Consider the following 19,653-nt stretch of genomic DNA (forward strand, 5'->3'; position numbering starts at 1 on the left):
AATACAACTGCAGTGCTCGTCCATCTTGCTTGTGTTTATACAGGCACATCTAAATGTATCTCATCTCATATTTGGCATCCTCTGAATGCTGTAAAACACAATAGGCATCATAAGAGAACCGCAAGGGTCGCATTCCCCCATGGTCTGTTTTTAAACATTTTTTTAGTAAATCTTCTACAGAAGTCATTTACCTTTATTCAACACTGGTGATGTAAAAACAGTAGAACAAGCAATTTGTGAAAACCACTGCATAAGCACTTATTTTTCTTATATGTTATTTCCTTTTTTTTTTTTTTTTTTTTTTTTTTTTGCATTAGCAGTTACCGTTTTTACTATTCTGAGATTAAACACGTCACCTTCTCCTCATTATTCACTTTGGGAAAGCAGTGACATGAAGTGTCAGGAGAGACAAATTTGTTAATGTAGCCATGCTGCCAAATGGCAAAGTAAAAAAAAAAAAAAAAAAATCCTAACATATTAAATAATATTTACATCAATTGATTTATCTATCTCTCTCTGCCTTGGGGTGACTGCTCTCTCCTATCAAAATAACTTGTTTTTTTTCTTTTTTTCTATATATTTAGATGCAAAGGCACCTCACCCCGACAGAGAGGAAAACGAAAGACGGAAATGCTTTATCTGCTGCTGGTAGTAGAGGGTAAGGCTGCAGTGTTGGTTGTCATGCAGCTTTCATTTGAGCCCCATTAATCAAACCTCCTCAAGAGAGAAACAACCCTGGACAGTGATTTTTATCTTTCAGTAATACCTTTTTAACGATTACTGCAAAGGGAGGAGGGTAGGGCTAGGCAGTACCCTCCTGAAAGGAATTTAGAAAATCTCTTTGGTGATTTGTTTGGGCTGTTCAGAACAGTTTAGTTTTGCACGTTTCTAGAAGGGTGCACCAATGCATAAAAACTCCACAGACATGTAACCAAAAGAGAACGTGCACACTTCCTAGAGCTCAGCTTTTCAGAGTTGCACACACAAACCGCAAGCAGAGAGTTGAGCTTGGTTACAAGAACAAACCAGAGGAAGCAAAGAGGTCTTCACAGAGTGGAAAGTGATCAAAAGTAATTGGACATTTCTTAAATTTTGGAGAATATGAAGGACAAACTGACAAATTGGAAATTAGTTTTGATTCATTACTTGCAACTTTTAAGATTGATTTAATAAAGTGTTACTTATAGAAGTATTTTGAGATCTCTGAAGGCAAGGCAAATTGTGCGAAGTATTACTGAAAAAGAAGCTAACCTTTTTTTTTTTTTTCTTCCAGAAAACTGTAAGGATTAAATTCTGAACGGCAATAAAGTTTTAATATTATGTTTCCAACTGTAGTTAGAACAGATACAATTAAATAGCAGCCTTTAAGCTCTCCCTTACAGCAGCTGAGCCCACGAAAAATGAATTCCTATTATTCCTCTTTTGAAGGGAGCTTTAGTCTCCCTCTTTTCCAGTAGCAGGTTTAGGACTAAAATTTCCTTGTGATTTCTTAGGGAGTTACATTTGGTGTGGATTTTTTTCAACTTCACATTCATCCCCGCAATTTATATTGGATGTTATCTTCATTCTGGTTGCAAGAAATAATGAGCTGTGCTGCTGTGTTATGAAAATGCATTGCATTTCCAGAAATTAGAACAATTTTAATGCACGTATACCCCCATGAATATAAATCTGTATTAAAAAGAAATACTACAGATTCAGGATTTGTTTTGTTTTATAGAAAATGATATTTTTCAACCTCTATTGTTTTTTTTCTTGTTTTGTTTATTTTTCTATAGCAAAGAAGGAAGAACAGAGTCCACAAAGGTTAGTGAATTGTTTTTCACTTTTGTTATGCCACCCCCCATGTGAAGAAGAAATCCCAGCCCTGAGTGCAGTGCCCAATAGTGTGGGCAAGAGGCAAGAAATAGGCTTGGCAGGTCATTCAGTGTAGTGGTCAGTGGATAATTCTTGAGGGCTTTCTATTTTGGTGGAACTTTTTTTTTTTTAATTTTTAAATTAAATATAATTGGAGAAAGGGAAGCAGTGGTGATAGTGTTTGCAAGGATTGAGATTAGCTGTATGGTTGGAAAGGATGTTGTTAATGAAGGAAAAGCTGACAAAAGCAGAATGGGAATGACTGACTTGAACAGCTGACTGACTGTTTTTGAAGTGTATGGGGAAGTATATATCTAGTAAATGTTGAAGTTCTGTTGATTCCGAATAAGGAGAGGTTTGCATATTACAGGCTAGATTCTAAAATGGTGGAAGAAGTGGTTATCTGGTAAAAAATGAAAATGGAGTAGAAAACCATAATAACAACAATGACCTTATGTTGTTTGTCTTCTAAGGAATTGTTAATGAAGCCAAAGGTCCAAGTAGCTACTGATCTTCAACACTGTAAATAGAGACTTAGGTTCTGTTTAGCACTGGAAGTGAAATAAAAACGACATTTTCTTGCAGGTAAATGGGAAGAGTTCAAAGAAGTCCACAATGTGAATGGGAGAAACACCCAAAGCCAGACTACTTAGAGCTGATAGAAGTATAATACGTGAAGGCTTTTTCTGTCTATTGCCTCTTATTCCTTTAGCACTTTATTCACTTAACTGTAATCAGTATAAGTTATAGTATTCATGAGAGTTTACAAACCTGAATTTTCCAAAGAGTAAAAAAAGCTCCACGTGTGCAATATAAATTTTACTCCTGTAGTAGAGTCGTGCCCAATTAATTGCATTGTGTTGTGTATGACTAAGAATCAGATTTATGAGTAGCTGCTCGCAAAACGTAGCTATTTACTTAAATATTAAAATATGCATGCTCCCTGCCAAAAATGCTATAATCAAATCAGCCTTTTGAGTGATGTCACAATGATTGGCTTTATATTTGCTAAGGCACTTGAGAGTGCAGAGAACTGTTTCTATAAATCTCATTGGAACAGTACATGTGAAATGATAATTCACGTTGACTTTTGCACCTGACTTATTTTAAAACTCTTTTAAATCCTTCTAGATATGTATCTTTACATTGTTAAAATGCTAATTATCTTAACAAAGATAATTGTGTGACAAATGTGGGATTCAGAAGTTCCAACTCTAATGGGCTTTCTTACATTGATTATTGCTGATGAACGAGACTCTTCATTCTTCAACTTTGCTCTGCAATTTTTTTTTTATTTAAGCAATTTTCAATTTCTCCTTTCTATGGAGTCAGAAGTGACTGTGTTTCTTTAGAGAAGAAAATTTACATCCGTACAGCACTATAAGTATAGTGACATATATAAATAATATAGTGTCACTGTCTGCAAGCTCCCCCCATGGTTTTGGAGCCCTGCTATATTACAGAAAGAAACAAAACTTGGCCTCAAGGGATTTCACCTGTTTGTACAGTGTGAAACAACAAGTGGACTAAGGTGGTAAGACAAAGTAGCAAAGAAGATGGTACATGCCTTGCTTACTCCCTGAGGACTGTGATAATGTGTTGAGAAAATTAGGAGCCCTTTTATCTCAGAGATTGCTGGCTGTGTGACCATGAGCTGTTCTGCTTGTATCAGTTTGGCTTGATGAAAGTGGTAACTCCTTTGTGAAACAAAAGGGCTGAGCGTCCTTAAGGAGATGAATGTGATTAAACTTGATGGATTTAACCCAGTGTCTGCTACTGAAGTGAAGAAGGATTAAAGAGTTGACAATATTATAAAAGATAATCCAAAGCGATTTCTCTTCTGCTGCAGTCTGAACTAATAGTTTTGTATTATTCCCCAGGGAATTTTGTATATGTTTCTTGATAAAGGGTTATTTTACTATGTGTTCACCTGTTTAGAAAGCTTTTTTTTTTTTTTTTCTGTTTAGAATGGATAGGAATTGAACTTGCAGTTTATCTCATCCTGGAAATCAGTGTCAGTGTAGAAGAAAGCAGAAGGGCTACATGTCATACTTTAACTTCAAGATAATATGTGCAAGAGTCTCTGTTAACCTCTGGTAAACTCTGGATGCTCCAGGTTTCTGGCTTAATGAAACCTTAAAGAACTTGGAACTTTCTTATCAAGCTATCGCATGGCTGTCTGCACAGGCAACACGTTGCCAAAGCTGAGATAAGGAAAGGCATCCGAGCTACACCCTGCTTGCTTTAAGAGAGGAAACTGCTGACAGGGAGTTCTTAGGAAGAGCTCTGTAACTCCATAGGGGACAATGAAGTTGAAATAGATGTTACTGGCCATGGTATGTAAGCTGTCAAGACTGCTGCAGTACTTGAGAACTGAAGGAAAGAAAATGTGCTTTTTTTTGTTTTTTGTTTTGTTTCTCTTGGGCTTTTTTTTGCCTTTTTTTTTTTTTTTCTGGTTGAGAAAGCTTTGTTGAAAGTGCAGTGTTGAGTAGACACCCTGAAACACTGTCCAGAAGTTTCTGTAAAGTTTTAATAAGTTGTAAGTGTCAATTGTCAGTTTGCATGTTTTCAGATTTAACGTGTGTTTTCTTCAGCTAGATACACATTCTATTAATCAGATAACAGCAGTTGCTGATAATATCAAGGAGCTGGCATTTTGTGTATTTCCTAGCAGTCAATTGTGACAACTGTTACATGGTCAATAGGAAGTTAGCTATGTCAGCAGAATGTGTACTTCTCACACTTCCTGTAGATTTTGTTTTGGGGAACTGGTTTTCTGACAATTAAAAGATAAGAATGAGCAGGGTTCCTTATCCACTGTCATCTTTGTATGTTATAAGGAATTACTCATCTTGCCCAAGGAGGTTGTGGATACTCCATCCCTCGAGGCATTCAAGGCCAAGGTGGTCTGGTGGTTGGTGACCCTGCATGTAGCAGGGGGGTTGAAACTAGATGATCACTGTGGTCTTTTTCAACCCAGGCCATTCTGTGATTCTGTGTGATTCTGTGATAAATGAGAGCTATGCATTCTCTGCCTCCTTATTTCCATTCTGATTAATGTGCAGTTGTGATAATCAGCTGAGCTCTTTAATTACATTATTCCCAGGTTGCTGGGTAAGGTTTTGCTCTTCCACTTCTTTTTCAGGAGAACAAGGTTAAAAAAAAAAAGTAGAGAAAAAGATCGAAACAACTGGTGTGAATTAAGCTAGGAGTTGTCTCCTTCTGGGACCTCAGGCAGTTGTCTTTATTCCCATCATCTTAAAATGGTTTGCGGTTTAGTTTGTTTTTTATTCATGGTGTCTGTGGAGTGTACAGGAGTGGCAACAGGCTGTTTGTGAGAAAACAGTTTAGGCAAATTGCTAATGGTGTGGGATGATCACTTTTTGTTGTTGTTGCCTTAAAGCAAACTAATTCTGCTTCTGTTTGAATAAGGGTTATGCATCTTGTTACACAATCCACTGAACAGAAACACTGCTTAATTTCTTTCTTAAAATTGAACATCTTTGTGAATTGTTCCTAGTTGTTCATTTGTTATTCTTTAGAATCCCGATGTTTTTAGGGAATGGCAGTCAAACTAAAAATATGGCTTTTTTTAGGTGTACATGTATGCACATATGTGCCTCTGTGTGCTGATTAAACTAACAGAAGTTTTGGAGACACCTGATGAATCAGATCTGTCTAGCTTTTCTCTGCTTCACCTGCCTTTTAGTACAGCATTTGGTTGTATTCTTAATCATATCCCTCGTTTTTTTTTCTTTGCTCATTGGTGTTCATCAGTTCATCAGTTAAGACTATCAGAAGGGATAGATTTGCATTTTAGAATGTATACCTACAAGTATTAGGATTGAAGTTTTGTTTCTGTCCTGTGTGGGAGCTGATGGAATAAAAAAAACCTCTTGTTCTGTCTTCTAACATGTGTGCTCCCAGCATCACCTAATAGACTTCTGTTCTCAAAATGTTAAATTACATCATTTGTAGTCATTATCAGTTGGGGATGGGAGGGGGGAGGAAGTCTAATTAAACTCCTATCAAGATCTCAGGTCTAAATTACGTCTTGAAAAATTCAAATAACAAAGGTTGAGAAATCCACCATGGTTGTGCTCTGCTTTAGAAGAGCCACACAAAAATGAAAAAGTGTAGTAAGAAGAGTCTAAAAAGCACAACAAAAAGAATTGTAGTCTTGCAAGTGGCATGAACGAGATTGTGCTGGGAGCACAAAGCCAGCGCTTACCATCTGTTAGAAGGATTTAAGAATGGATGAAGAGAAGTCAGTGTGGTAATGATGATTGTTGGGCAAAAAACACCAGTGTTGTTCAGAAACCTGAAGTTATTTCCAAACTTGATGGAGTCCAAAAGGACCTTTAGCCTTGGCATACTAAAAGTAAGAGCGCAACTGGAAAAGCCAGAAAGTAACTTTGAGAAAATCAGGATAAGGCATGAATTTGTCAACCTGGTAAGGAAGCAACAGAGGTGAGATATGAATGAAAGGTGCAAAATCATGAGGTGAAGACTGACGGCCTTTGTTTTTTGTCACTGTTTCTTCCAATATAAAAATTAGAGAGTATGCAGGATAACTGCAGTTGGAAAACAAAAGTGGCTCTTTGTACAAGACACTTGAGGACTCTCAACAAACAGTGTTCTGGATAAAAGCTGACATGGGTCAAAGGAGGGAGAGAGGCTTACAGTAGAGGGATCTTTAGAGTGTAGTTGGCTCATGTAAATAACAGAAAGGCCTTTCTGTGACCAAGGGTACTTTTTTTGAATTTAATTATCAGTTTTGTAACAACCATGTGAATGACTCTGCTGTTATACTCTGTACTGTTTAGAAAACTGTAGCAAAAATGTTTAAAATTGCAATGTTTAAGGGATTGGTTTTCACACTGTCTTCTCAGGAGTCTTGTGATCGCTTTCTTTTGGACATTCCTGTCACCAGAGATCAGATGAACCACTATCGAGCTGCAGCGGAGACTGCTCAGAGTGAACTAGCAGCACTATCAGTGAAGTATGACTGTGTCCATTCAGAGGTATACTTGAAACTACCTCCAAATGCTTCTCCAGACCTGAAGATTTTCTATAGAACATTTTTGCAGAGAACAGAAAGTTTACAGAAAGTACAAAAATGCTTTGTTTTCTTACAAATTTTTTTGTAGCACCTGAATGTTAAAAAAAAGAGCATGGGAATAAAGTATATTTTACCATAGTTAGCTGAGTATGGGGAACAAGAACATTCAATACAATAGAAGAATGAATTATTAATACAGTGTCCAGTCAGAACTACAGGGGTGAGTGTCCATCAGCTGAGCTTGAATTTGACCAGTTGATCCTGAAATTACTCCAGAGATCCTCTAAAGTTATCCAGGATCATTTCATATTTGAGAACTCATACAGGATTTCATGGTCTCATAGAAAGAAGTTCTTACTGGAAATCTTGAATGATTTAATTGCCAGCATGACTGACTGATTTACAGACTCCTTCAGCTCTGTTCTTGCGAGGCAAAAGAATAGGCAAGAAAGCAGCTGTTCATACTCTTGTTTAAGACCTTCATGACCCAGCTGAGGTCAGAACCCAGTTATACTGAATGCTCTTAAAATTCATGATATGAGATTATTCTTGTTGTTTTTTTTCTTCTGCTATTGGAACTGACCACAGAGACAAGAGACAGAGTGAAAAATATCACATTTGGCAAATGAGGAGTTGAACTACAGAGAAATTTTAAGGTTATGAACAATTTAAGCTACCATAACTTGTTCCAGCTGCCAAATAAAGCAATCTCATTGTTCCTTCAGCTGCTCATTTCCTTCCCCATGCTGTCCCATCCCTTGCTTTAGCACAAATGTCTGTGTTGTGTTGTGGTGCACTGGTTTGTGGAGCTGATCCAGCAGAAAGATGAAGCCTTTCCTTCTGGGTTGTTTCTCAGCTGGATCAGTTTCCTGATATATTTTACTTCATTGCCATATGAGTGTCCCTGATACTGCAAAGAAAAGAGTGAGTTACCAACACGAAGCCAATGAGATGGGGAAGGGACAAAACTGCTCTTCTCAAAATCAGTGATGGCTTATGCCAGCTCCATCTGCAGTAACTGTTCAGCTGCCTTACCAGCTGGAATTTTGCTCTGAGCATCTTGGCTTTGCTCACACTAGAAGCTTCTGGGAGAACTATGAATTTTTTGACCTTCTGTACTGCAGCTAAATGTCTTAAATATTCACTGCCTTAATTTTTTTTGCCACATATTTTAACTTATATGTCAGAAAGAGCATTTAATGTGGTTTAATTATTTGAATGCTAATCTTACACAGTTTGCCATATGTGATATGTTACTGATTATAACTGGAATTGTCAGGAAAGCTGAAATAATTCTTAGCACCTCATGTGGCAAAATTTTCAGTGTAAATGGTGTTAAATTTAACAAAGTAAAAAAAAAAAATTGAACTGCTTTTTTATGTACCTGATGCATGTGCCAGAAGCTCAATCCTTTAGAGAAGTTTGTAGCAGAAATAATTCAATGGAAATTGGTATTCTAACAAAAATTGAGAAAGGAAGATAAAGAAAAACACATGAACTACATGAGATGCTGGGAAGCTCCAGCATCGTCTTTGGAACAGATTCTTGATGTTTGGCTGTGATCTTTCTCTTCCTCCTTGAAAGACTGTCTTGCTGTTTCTGTTTAAGTCTAGTTACATTTCATTGAAATATCTAACCAAAAAATAACTATTTGCTTAAGCTGAGAAGTGGTTGCCTTATAGCACAGCTCTCAAAAATTATCTTTGCATTTGGATATGCAGCAAGTCATCAAAAGGCTCCACCCTCATAAAAGAGGATAATGTTACTGCAGCTTTCTGCAACTATAGATTGTGTAATTGTGCACCAGAGCTGGGAGCAGGAAGGAAGCATGCAAAAAAAGAGGGAATAGTGGTATTAACTGCTGTGTTGTACTGCATATGTGTAGGTGAGGTGGGTTAAGGTTATGTGGGAAAACTGAATACAGGCATTTTCTAAATTCTGATTTTATTAACAGATTTATCTAACAGGCAGAGATTAATGTGAGAAATTGCATGATATGACACAAGAGCAACTTTTTATTTCTGTTGTATTTTCTAGTGATATGAAAATAAAGTTACCTCCTTTCATTTATTCTCACAGTGGTAGAATCTTTTCTCACAGGACTGAATCTTTTATTCCAGAAGTATTTTTTCTTGTCATGTTATTAAAATTTTAATGTTTGTATTTTTCAGCCTGTAGAAAATTATTCTTTCTTCTAATGAGTTTTCTCATTTTCTGTTTATAGCTTCTTGAACTCAGGTCCAGAATGATCTCAAAAGAAACCTCCTTTAAAGAGCTGAAGTCTGAAGCTGAAAACTACAGGGAAAACAATGCTAGACAGGCATCTCTCCTCTTGTCTTTGCAAACTCGAGTTCGGGAGACAGAAGAAGAGTTGAGTGTCCTTGTGGCTTCTAAAAAACAAGCTGAGCTGACAGCTCAGGCAGCATCGAAGGAAAACTGGGAGCTGAAAGAGAAACTTCATGAGCAAAATGCCAGACTTAAGTAAGATTAATGTGAGATAAAAAATTTTGATGACAAAAAGCTACAATGGTCAACAGAAAATAAGGTGGTAGGCAGACTTAATGTGCCTTTCATAGCACAGCTGTGATGAACAGTACCCTTAACTACAGCTTGGTGCTCTGGCCTATTCTCATCATGTGGTGCCTTTTGAAGATGTTACCTGTCAGATGCACGGGCCACATAGTGATGAGTGGTGGTGCTGCTGCACTGCTCTTGTCTCTTTCCCCTCATCTGTGTCACAGCTGGAACTGGAATGATGCAAGTAAATTTCTTTCTTTGTATAAAGCTGTCTGTGAGGAACAGTGTAATGAAATTATGGTATATTCTTACCTATGCCATAACAGGGTAGGCTATGTCTATTTAGATATGTGTAACTTGAAGGGAATATGTTAATGTTTCTTTAACTTTAATAAGGCTGTCTTTCTTTCTCTGACTTTCTTCCTCCTTTCTGGATGTTGTGTTAAGAGCTAGAAAAGAGTTAACCAGATGTCTATGTTTCCCAGATCAGTATTTTGCACAGCTCTTCTAGGCTTTATGAGTTAGAAGTAGATAACTAAGTTATTTTAGTATCTAGAGAAATCTAGTGCAGTACACTTGTCTATTATCAGCTGAACTGCCAAAAGATCTTCCTGAAGAGTGCTAAGGTTGGTTGACAAAGACTGCAGATAGAATTCCAGTATATACAGAGATAGTAAAGCCAGAAAGAATATTATAGCAGTTTAGAAAACACTACAATCTTTAAGAATATGGTTGTTAAGTTTCTTTGAAGAGTTGTTTTTCTTTTCCTTGTTTGCCTCACTCATTAGGAGAAATCTGTCAAAATGTGTCAAAAACCTGTTGTTACAGTGATAGGGTCAGTTTTGTGTAGCATAAACCTGTTCTGTATCTACCAGTGTGGTCCTGTCATCTACCTGGCTGCTCTCTTTTGCTCATGTCACTTGTACCAGCACTTCCATTTGTGTTACTGCATGGTTGTCCTAGGGGTCTGCTCCAAGAGAAAAATAAACTTAATTTAAAAAACTTAATTTCTGGCTCTACCAATCCGAGGTCTAATTAGCTGCACAACTTGGTGTACCACTACACTGCTGGCACAAGGGAATGGTCAAGGGAAGGGTGAGTCTGCTCTTCCAGAAGGAACAAACATGTTGGATTAAACTGATTGTGAATTTACGCTTTCAAAGCTTTTTCTCATCCTTTGCTGATGGTTACAGGTGCCACTTAATACCAGTCAATGCATTGACTTAGTGAACTGTAGTTACTTATTCTGATCACCTTGGTTAACATGTAGCTGTTTATAATTAGATGTTCAAGATTTTAATTGGAAACCACAGATAAAAGGGAAGAGCAAGCCAGTAGACACAAAATACACATTTGTATTCTGTACTTTTGGGATAGAGTTGTGTTTAAATTGTGTGATCAGCTTCCAAGATGTACATGCTCCCTATTAAAAGTGGTACTTTTCTATTCAACAGGTGTATTGCCAAGGTATTTTTAGAGCTGTGAAGAGCTTTTTTCTTTCCCCTCCCCTTCTCTATGCTCATTAGTTCTGAAGAGCTAACAAAACTGTGGAAGAGCTGTGTTCTTTTTTAACCTGAATGTCTATTTTCTAGGTGCTGCCACCTTTAAGACTGTACTGAAGATAATTAGGTTATTTGTAGAGTTGTCAAGTATGTGCTTTGTACTTCTGATTGTTTATTTTTAGAAGAAGTCATAGTTTTGATGATGATGTACTTTGATTTATGGAGCCATAGGAGAGTTTGCATGGTTGGTAGTCAGCCTAGTACAATATTCTAATATGAGCTCTGTTCTTAAATGATGCCTCCTATTTTATTATGTTGGCTCACAAAGTTAGAGGTGGATGTTGGTGGTATAACTGCAGTGGTTGAACCTTCCTGACAACATTCTGTTACGTTTTGTTGCTGTGTGACAGATGGCAGCAGAGGGGCACTGACCAAATGGTGTCTGACGTGGAAGTATGTATGAAGCAAAGGTTTGTCACCGAGTTACTCCATGTGGGGAAAAAATGGCACCTAGTGGCACTTGTCAATGCTGATGGAACATTTATGGAGATCAAACAGTGGATATCATCACAGTGAGGTGGTAGGTTCTGCGTTGCAGCAATAATGCTGTCATAGCAGCTATGAAACTGTGAGTCACCTCAGCTGGTGCAGATTTTTTATGAGAGATGTTGACAACAATTGTCAACAGCTGATTTCCCTCCTAAGGCTCCAATTCAAAGTTTTACGGCTATCTTATAGCCAGTTAATGTATGTTTGCATTCATGTATTTTTTTTTAGATGTCACATACTGCTTTTTGATTATGGAGTGGTATTTTGTGTCTTTTTCTTTCTAGAGAGGAAGAAATCAGAAATGTAGGAGGATGAGCTCAGAAATGACTGACATGTGCATCTTAAGAACTTAGTGCAGAGCTTTCATAAGTGCTTAACAGGTTCAGTAAAACAGTTGCTTTAGTCAGCTTTGGTGACTATCGTATCTTGCAGTTTGGTGATATATCTCGCTTTATTCCAGTGTTCAAGTCTTTGTGAAGACCTTGCTGTAGAAAGTACCTTGTTTCTCATTTGGAAACTTGATAATTTGTCTCTTGCTCTGAGTGTACTTTTACGACTGATTATCTCTCTCGGGTGTAATTGGAAAGTGAATCTGAACTGAAAGTTGTCATTGTTTTTTCTGTGTTGAATAGCATGGAGTGAACTTTACCTCAGAAGTACTCTGGATGTCCTATACTTCCCCTGTTTTTTTTTTGAACAGCACAGTCAGTTTCATTAGAGGCAAATGTGAAGTGCTTTTAGTGTATTTTTACTATAATTTGATTGATCTCTTCCCCTTGGTTTTTCTAAGCTTTTGCATGTCGCCTCCATTTCTAATATTGTGAGGGTTCTGTTCGTTGATACTACCTGGTTCATGTGTTTTATGGAATTCTGTGCTGAGAATGCAGTTGTAGAAGATGCTTTAAAGCACTAATCAAAGACAATGATAAGAAGTGTTCACGCATAAGGCAACTAACTAAAGTTATTTGTATTAATATATAAAGAGAGTTCTATAACATGTAATTTTCATTTTGCTCTGTACGAAAGCCAGAAATCATCTTGGGATATGTTTGCCTAGAATTCTGTTTCGGAGAACATTTATCCTGTTTTTTTTTTTTTTTTTTTTTTTTTGTCTGATTAGCAGTTATTTGAATGAATGTGAAGAAAGCAAGACAGAATCTTATAAGATGAGCAGGAAGTATGAAGAGCTCCTCACACAGCTTTCTGAATTCTTGGACACAGACATCAAAGAAAAAGAGAAACCAGAAGAACACTTAATGTTAAAGGTGATTATGTGTAGGCAAGAGGTTTTGTCGTACATACGGACAAGATTTATTAAAACCTTTTACTGTGTTTTAGGAATATATACAGGAGTAACTAAATTAAAAGGAGTAGCTTAATTAAAAAAATGGCTTGACAAAGAGAATTCATCCATCATAGAGAACTAATAGAGGAATATTTGGTTATCAAGGAAATAAAACAAGTGATGAAGAGGGAATTTTTGTGTTAATGTCATGTCACTTAAGACAAGTTTTTCATATTGGCCTGATTTTTGAAGGTGCTGAACGCTAATTGACTTCCGTGAACTCAGTTTGGTCTTATCTGTAAAATATTTTATCAGCCTGTAGTTCCTAAATACAACCTTGATTAAATATATGTTTGAAAGCTCTTGTGGAAACATTAACAATGGAAATTGCTAGGTGACATGTAAATTCTACTGTTTATTTTTAATATTAATCTCAAGCTGTCATACCATTAAGTAGAAACATCTGAAATTTGCTAAGACAACCTTAATGATACCCTTTAATAGTGTAAATCACTGTATGGTGTTTTGAAATGTGAGCATGAGACTGTATTATTTGTTTTGAGAATATTTCTGAAGTTCTGAAAGCAGACTTTCCATTTAGGAAAATTATTTATGTACTCTTTCAACTTTTCTAGATGCTGTTGAAGGACAACTTATCTCAGTTTTATTATTTTTTCCTATGTTCTATCTACGCTCTCCATATTTTTCTTCACTTGAAAGCACACTAATTATTTTGAGTATTTCTCTTTTATTAGATTCATACTATAAGTGTTCTGGTTATAAGGATCACTTAATGAATTAAGACTATCTAAATACGTGTCACAATGATTTACTACAGTCCTTGCCCTCATAATATTACAAGCATGCTCTAATTGTAACAGTGTAACAAAACTTGCATAGTTGTCACCGGAGGCAAAGATATTTGTATTAAGTTTTATCTCTTACATGCTTTAATCAAATAACCAGAGATTTTAAAGTATATATTGACTTTTTTTTTTCCCCCCTGACAATGTACTAATAGATCTAGTTGAAAAATCTATTTTACAGCTTGTTAGGAAAACTTAGCTACCAGTCAAGGTATGTTTTTTTTTTTTTTTTCCGTATGCACTCACTGAAGTGTCCACACTCATCTACTTCTTGGAAATGGCATAATGTACCAAAATAGCCTCCAAATCTTACTGGAGTACTCTTTTCTCCAAGGTGCCAGTTGTTCAGCACTGTAGCCCACCAGGTATTTGGCCCTGCCCTCAAATATGCTCAAGAAATAGCTGTTGCTAACTCAAATCCCCTTTTGCCTAAAGAGTTTCAAGCCTAAAATACAGCTTTCAGTTTCCTATTCCAAATGAGAGGCATAAATCTTAGCAAGTCAAACCAAAACAGTCTGCTCTTCACATGAAGATGGTTATATGATCTGTTTTCATTTTCTGACCTGCTCCACATCAAGTGTGGATACTCCTAAGTGTCAGTAGCTCTCTACCTTTTATTAGCTCATACAGATTATGTGGGAGTAAAGCTGAACTACATTACACTAAATAGATGTGGGTTTCTGTTAGAAATATGGGCCTCAATTGTTTTTCTGCTCTTCTACAAATAAATAGTAGAACAGCACAACTATAAATCTGTCACAGGGGCCTTGGAAATACTGTGTCTGTATTAGGATGATTAGGAGCTGTATAGTGTGATGAATGAACATCATTGTTAAATGCTTTAACAAAGTTACCAGTTGCTGAATTATCTCTCTAGGCTTGTGAAATATGTAAAGAAAATCTGGCACTAAAAGCTCAGGTTGCTGCTCTTCAAGAAGACATCAATGGCCATGAAATGGAATCCAAGGCTAGTAGAGAAACTATCATGAGGCTTGTTTCAGAGGTGACCAAAGAGCAGAAAAAGGCAGCAAGATATTATGAAGACATGGAAAAACTTAGTAAGGTACATAACTGTATGATGTCCATGTTTGTTTAATTTGAAATTTTGAGGTGAAAACTAATTTTTGATAGGTGTTGCATGAGGAAAAACTACTTCTGATAGACTTTCATTGATGAAGATCTATTCAAATTATTTTTAAGGTTATTCTCAACTTTTTGAAATCTTAAGGATACGTGGAGATTAAACATCAACATGCAAGATAGGACTAACTTAGATTTGATGTCTTCTATGTTGCATGCAAATTGAAATTTTTGCTTTCTTTTTGTTGTTGTAGCCTTCATTGCTTGCACAAAAACTAAACAGATGCTTTTCTAAAGCAGTGTGAATGTATGACTATGAATGTTTGTGAGGCACAAGCATAGAACAATGGAAAAAAAATGCTCTTTAATATTTAAGTGATACTGAAATTTTTCTGAGGATTCTTTTACTCAGTTTCTTCAAAAATTCTAATGACATTCAAAGGAATTAATAGTATTCTATTTTATTCTTCCTATTTGTCTTAAGAGTCTGGAAGTAAAGTGTCTTGGCTTTTGGACAAGCTAGATTATCTCGTTTCACTGCATAATAAACACATATTTCATAAATATTCAGTTGACTCACGCTCAGTAGTTCTCTTGTAGAAAAGCACTTATTTAGTATGGAAAGCCCACAGAGCAAAACCGTGCAGTAGGAATGATGCTGAAATGAAAACTGTAAGTGAAGTTGTAAGTCAAGTACTCACTGAATTCATTTAGGTACGGTTTGGAAAGAAAAGGATGTGATTTAAGGATTTAAGTGCTCCAAGAAAACTTGCCATTAAAAATTTTGGCTTGTTGTGAAGGGTGGATGAACAAAGTGAGCTATTGCAGCAGTTTTCTTTAATGCTTTGTACTTTGAGTGATACTGATGAGAACAGTTCACTAAAACTATAGTGAAAACTTCTTGCAGGTACTAGGGCCGTGTGGTTAAAGCTGATGACCAGAATTTAGGAATATAAGAGGAGAGGCTTAAACTGATAAATATATAGCTGAGTTATGTGTAAGTGAGCTTGTAGAGATTTCAACATAAATAAAACATTGTGCAAGTAAGTTTTCAAAATTAGTATACATTAATGTTTTCTCCATCCCAGCATTTTTTTTTTTCCTGAAAAAATGACCACAGTCATACACTTTAAAGGATAAAGTGTTCTGATTTTGCTGTAGGCAAAATACTTAAGAGATGAGACAGAGCTGAAAGCATGCTTTTGAGAAGAAAGAATTTGTTGTAGGGAAGATAAATACTAAGTACCACGAGGGTCATAAATTTTACTTATTGCTGAAAATGTTTCTTAACAACCTGTGTAAAACTTCTTAAGACTCAAATTGCAATGAGAGTGAACCTGGACTGAAAGCCTAACCAGGCCATTCTGAGAACCTTTTGTTCCTGTATAAAGAAGGGGAGAGAGAGGTGTGCTTACTAGGTAAGCCAGAATGGGGAGACGTTCTAAGCGAGGATGAGGCTTCATTTCTAATTTCTTTTGCAAGTTTGTTCTGACTGCCGAAACTTTTCCAGAGTTGGATCAGTTAGATGAAAAATATTTTCCTGTCATTACTGTTTGTGTGCCAAGTGCATAATTTAATCCATTCCTACAGAAATGTCCTGCTAAATTATTAGTGTTGCCTTTCAAATGAAGAGTGTGTGATCCTGGCTTACTTAAAGGTTTCAGATTCCTACAGTACTTTTTCAGTTTAGCTGCTTAAATTTGCAGATACTGAGTAAATCTGTTGAGAAGATTTTGTATTAAAAAAAGTATATGAAGAAATTCAGTATAAAAAAACTACACGAAACCAAGATATTTCATTTCCATATGTAAGAGTACATATACCATTCCTGCTTCTTCTGAAGGTTGTCTTTATAGAATCATAGAATGGCCTGAGTTGAACAGGACCTCAAAGATCATCTAGTTTCAACCCCTCCTGCTGTGGGCAAAGTCGCAGTGTCCTGTATTATAGGAAGAGCATCCTCAGTGGTATAGAGTAGGTCTGACTTTTGCTACACAGTTCAAATAAGTACATGGATGGAGTTGCATGCTGTTCTATTTTTGCTTGTGAAAGACCAGCAGAAATCTGTACTGTCACAGATAACAAGCAGGTGTTCCTGGCATAGCCAACACATTGTATTACAGATAAAGATGGTGTCCCATTTGCCCCATCTTTCTCTTTCAAAATTCTTAGGTGTACAGGGACCAGAACACAACCTTTCTGTTCAGCAGTTCTATCAATTTTCTCTGGCAAGACACAGCCCCATTCCCTGCCTTCTCTCCGAACTGTTGCTAGTTTTTCTTGCTGATTTCACTGCTGTTCTTTGGAATGTTTCTGCACTCCTTCTCTTGACCGGGTGCCTCTCTTCATGTCCCAGGAGGAAGCATCTGCCAAATGAGCAAATAAACAGATGATACAAATTCTTGATGGAGAAAATAATATCCAAGAAATATTAGCAGGATATAAGTTACATATGTGAGAGTTATTAAGAGTATCTCTAGTATACTTGATTCTCCAGTATTTGTTGCAGTCAGTTGGTTTTCACTGGAGAAACATTAGCAAGTGAATGATAATTGTCTGTTCGCCTGTCAGCCTTCGTGCATTACAACTTCAAAGCACCAAAAAACATAAAAATAATATCAAAGCTAATAAAAAGCAATAGGTAGCTACAAAGCTTTTTTTCCTTGTATTTTATTACTTTTATTGGGAATTTTTAACTTCCCAAACTGCTGACTGAATATTCTGAGAGCTTCCTCTTGCAATTCTGTAAACATTGCGCATATACTTATTCTGGTAATGCTGGATATCACATTTGACTTTGATAGAAAATTGTTTTTAAATGCTGCCCAGACTGGAACGTCTTTTTTTTTCCTGTGTGTTCAGAGAGTAATTATTGATTATTCATCACAGAATTGCAGTGAAGTATCATAGAATCCTTAGACTTGAAGGGATCTCTGGAGACCAGCTAGACCAACTCTCCAGCAATGAACAGGGAGACCACAGCAAGATCAGGTTGCCCAGGGCCTGATCCAGCCTTGCCCTGAAAGTCTCCAGGGATGGAACATCAACCACAACACTGGGCAACCTGTTCCAGTGCCTCACCGCTCTCATTATAAAATATTTTTTTCTTATATATATATCACCTAATAACATTCTTTGATCATGACTGTCAGTCTTAAAATAAATAAATAAAAATCTGTAACCAAGATTCTCTTTCTAGTGCTTAATAAATACACGGCACTGTATACACACACAGTATAGTTAAACTATAGAAGATGTGTGTATTCTACCAGATACAAGAAATGGTAAATTGGCTTGTTCTTTTTTTCCCCTCATCTTCTCTGATGGTTCAGCCTGGAAATACTTGTGTTTCTGGACTGTTAGTTTAAACATCTGTTTTGCAAAGATATGTATCACGCAATGTCTGTAAAAATAACATTTAGAATATAATCAAGGAGTACAAATGTATCTGTATGTATTGCTGATGCAACATTAATGTCAAAACAACTTTTTATTCAATAGTAAATTATATTAAATCTTTTAATTAAATGTATCTAAGTAGTATCTATTTAATATGAAATTATTAAAATTGATTGTGTGAAAACATATTCAATTAAAATGTTTTATTATTTAAGGAATTCGAATTGACGTGAAAAACATACATCCTTTTTTCATATACCAAAATATTTTGATTGTAGGATATGTGACCAAATGATTTGAGTTTTTGTTTATTGCAAGAGATAATTGCTTTCTCTGTTAGAATTTTTTTTTAAGATGTCACTAAGAAAATGAATATTAGGGACATGTTTCAGTAGATATGTCAAATATGTTCAGTTTGAATCATCAGGGAAGATGGAAGATGAGAAAATACTAATTTAGAGGCCTTGTGTTATTGATTGCAACAGGAGACATGGCTAGTTTGAGAATTCATCTGGAAAATACTGGCATTTTACTTTTTATACCTACTGTTCTTGTCAATGTGACTTGCTTTTTTGTATTTAAAATTGACTTAGTATACCATGATCCTTCATGAGGTGCCAATATTAACAGTTATTATGTAAGTTCAAATATTTTTCTCTCTTCTGAAGACCCTCTCTGCTTATTTAACCTAAATGCTGCACTCTTGGAAGAGATTAAAGTCAAAATGCCCAGGCTTTCCTCTGGAAGTATAACAAGGATATGAGAGGGGTTGTAGATGGACAGATGCTAGTGAAGGAGAGCAATTATTTAGGAATCTGCTACATTAGGCCCAAAAGTCAACATCTAAGCTGTGAGAGTGGCCAGTGGCCGGTGAGTAGGAAAGCATGCAGCTTCCTACTCTCTCAGCTACCTGATTCAGGGGTTGCATTTCCATGTTAACAGCTAATGTTGCTTCTACATTGTTTCAAATAGAAGCTCATTAAATCCCTTTAGAAAATGACCCTGTCATTGTTAGTGCTTTTTTTTTTTTTTTTTTGACAAAAAATTAACAGTAGTTCCTGACGTTCTTTACGTGCAACAGCTACACTGCAAAAACCAGGCAAATCTCTGGACACTGTGCATGACTGTTGTAATCAAGTATGTCTGAACTTCCAAGATACCCTCAGCTGTTTTATAAGCTTTCAGGTTGGTACCCACCTTCTTACAGTGTAGAATTTCTCTTGATGCATCCTTATGCACTATTTCTCTTGATACCCCATGCCTGTTCAGTGCTCAGGAGGCATTTGGGTAATGCCCTCAGTGACTTGCTTTGACTGTTGGTTATCCCTCATATATATATGAAGTGGTCAGGTAGTTGGACTTGATCTTGGTAGGTCCTTTCTGGCTTAACTACTCTACTCTTACTGTGTTCATCAGAAGTGATAAACTTGCTTTACTTTCTCTGCTAAATTGTTTGTTTTTCCCACTACAAGTCTTCAGTTTCACATTTCCATCTGGTTGAAGTACAAGTTATTTTTAAATCTGAGGAAGAAATAA

General features: G+C 36.4%; 1 protein-coding gene and 1 long non-coding RNA gene across 15 annotated transcripts in view; one reads left to right on the plus strand and one right to left on the minus strand.

Moving 5' to 3' along the window:
* The window catches only part of LOC116241303 (coiled-coil domain-containing protein 170-like), a 68,811-nt gene that overhangs the window by 16,148 nt on the left and 33,010 nt on the right, over nt 1-19,653 (plus strand). For 9 of the 14 annotated variants that reach the window (XM_090135589.1, XM_031611903.2, XM_090135591.1 and 6 more), the window contains 6 exons: nt 585-658; nt 1,779-1,806; nt 6,750-6,881; nt 9,144-9,400; nt 12,608-12,752; nt 14,516-14,701. In XM_090135589.1, coding sequence (XP_089991715.1) covers nt 585-658; nt 1,779-1,806; nt 6,750-6,881; nt 9,144-9,400; nt 12,608-12,752; nt 14,516-14,701 — 822 coding nt within the window. Of the gene's footprint in view, nt 1-584; nt 659-1,778; nt 1,807-6,749; nt 6,882-9,143; nt 9,401-12,607; nt 12,753-14,515; nt 14,702-19,653 lie in introns of those variants that run through there. The other 5 variants (XM_090135599.1, XM_090135593.1, XM_031611908.2 and 2 more) reach the window with 4 other exon arrangements.
* On the minus strand, nt 9,292-11,598 carry LOC149919012 (uncharacterized). The gene is made up of 3 exons (XR_016464301.1): nt 11,371-11,598; nt 9,579-9,885; nt 9,292-9,362 (listed from the first exon to the last, which is right to left on the minus strand). It is a non-coding gene; the product is annotated as an uncharacterized LOC149919012 (long non-coding RNA).

Source organism: Phasianus colchicus, chromosome 2 (genome assembly GCF_987193195.1).
Source record: "Phasianus colchicus chromosome 2, bPhaCol1.hap1.1, whole genome shotgun sequence".
In the NCBI taxonomy this organism is placed as follows: domain Eukaryota; kingdom Metazoa; phylum Chordata; class Aves; order Galliformes; family Phasianidae; genus Phasianus; species Phasianus colchicus.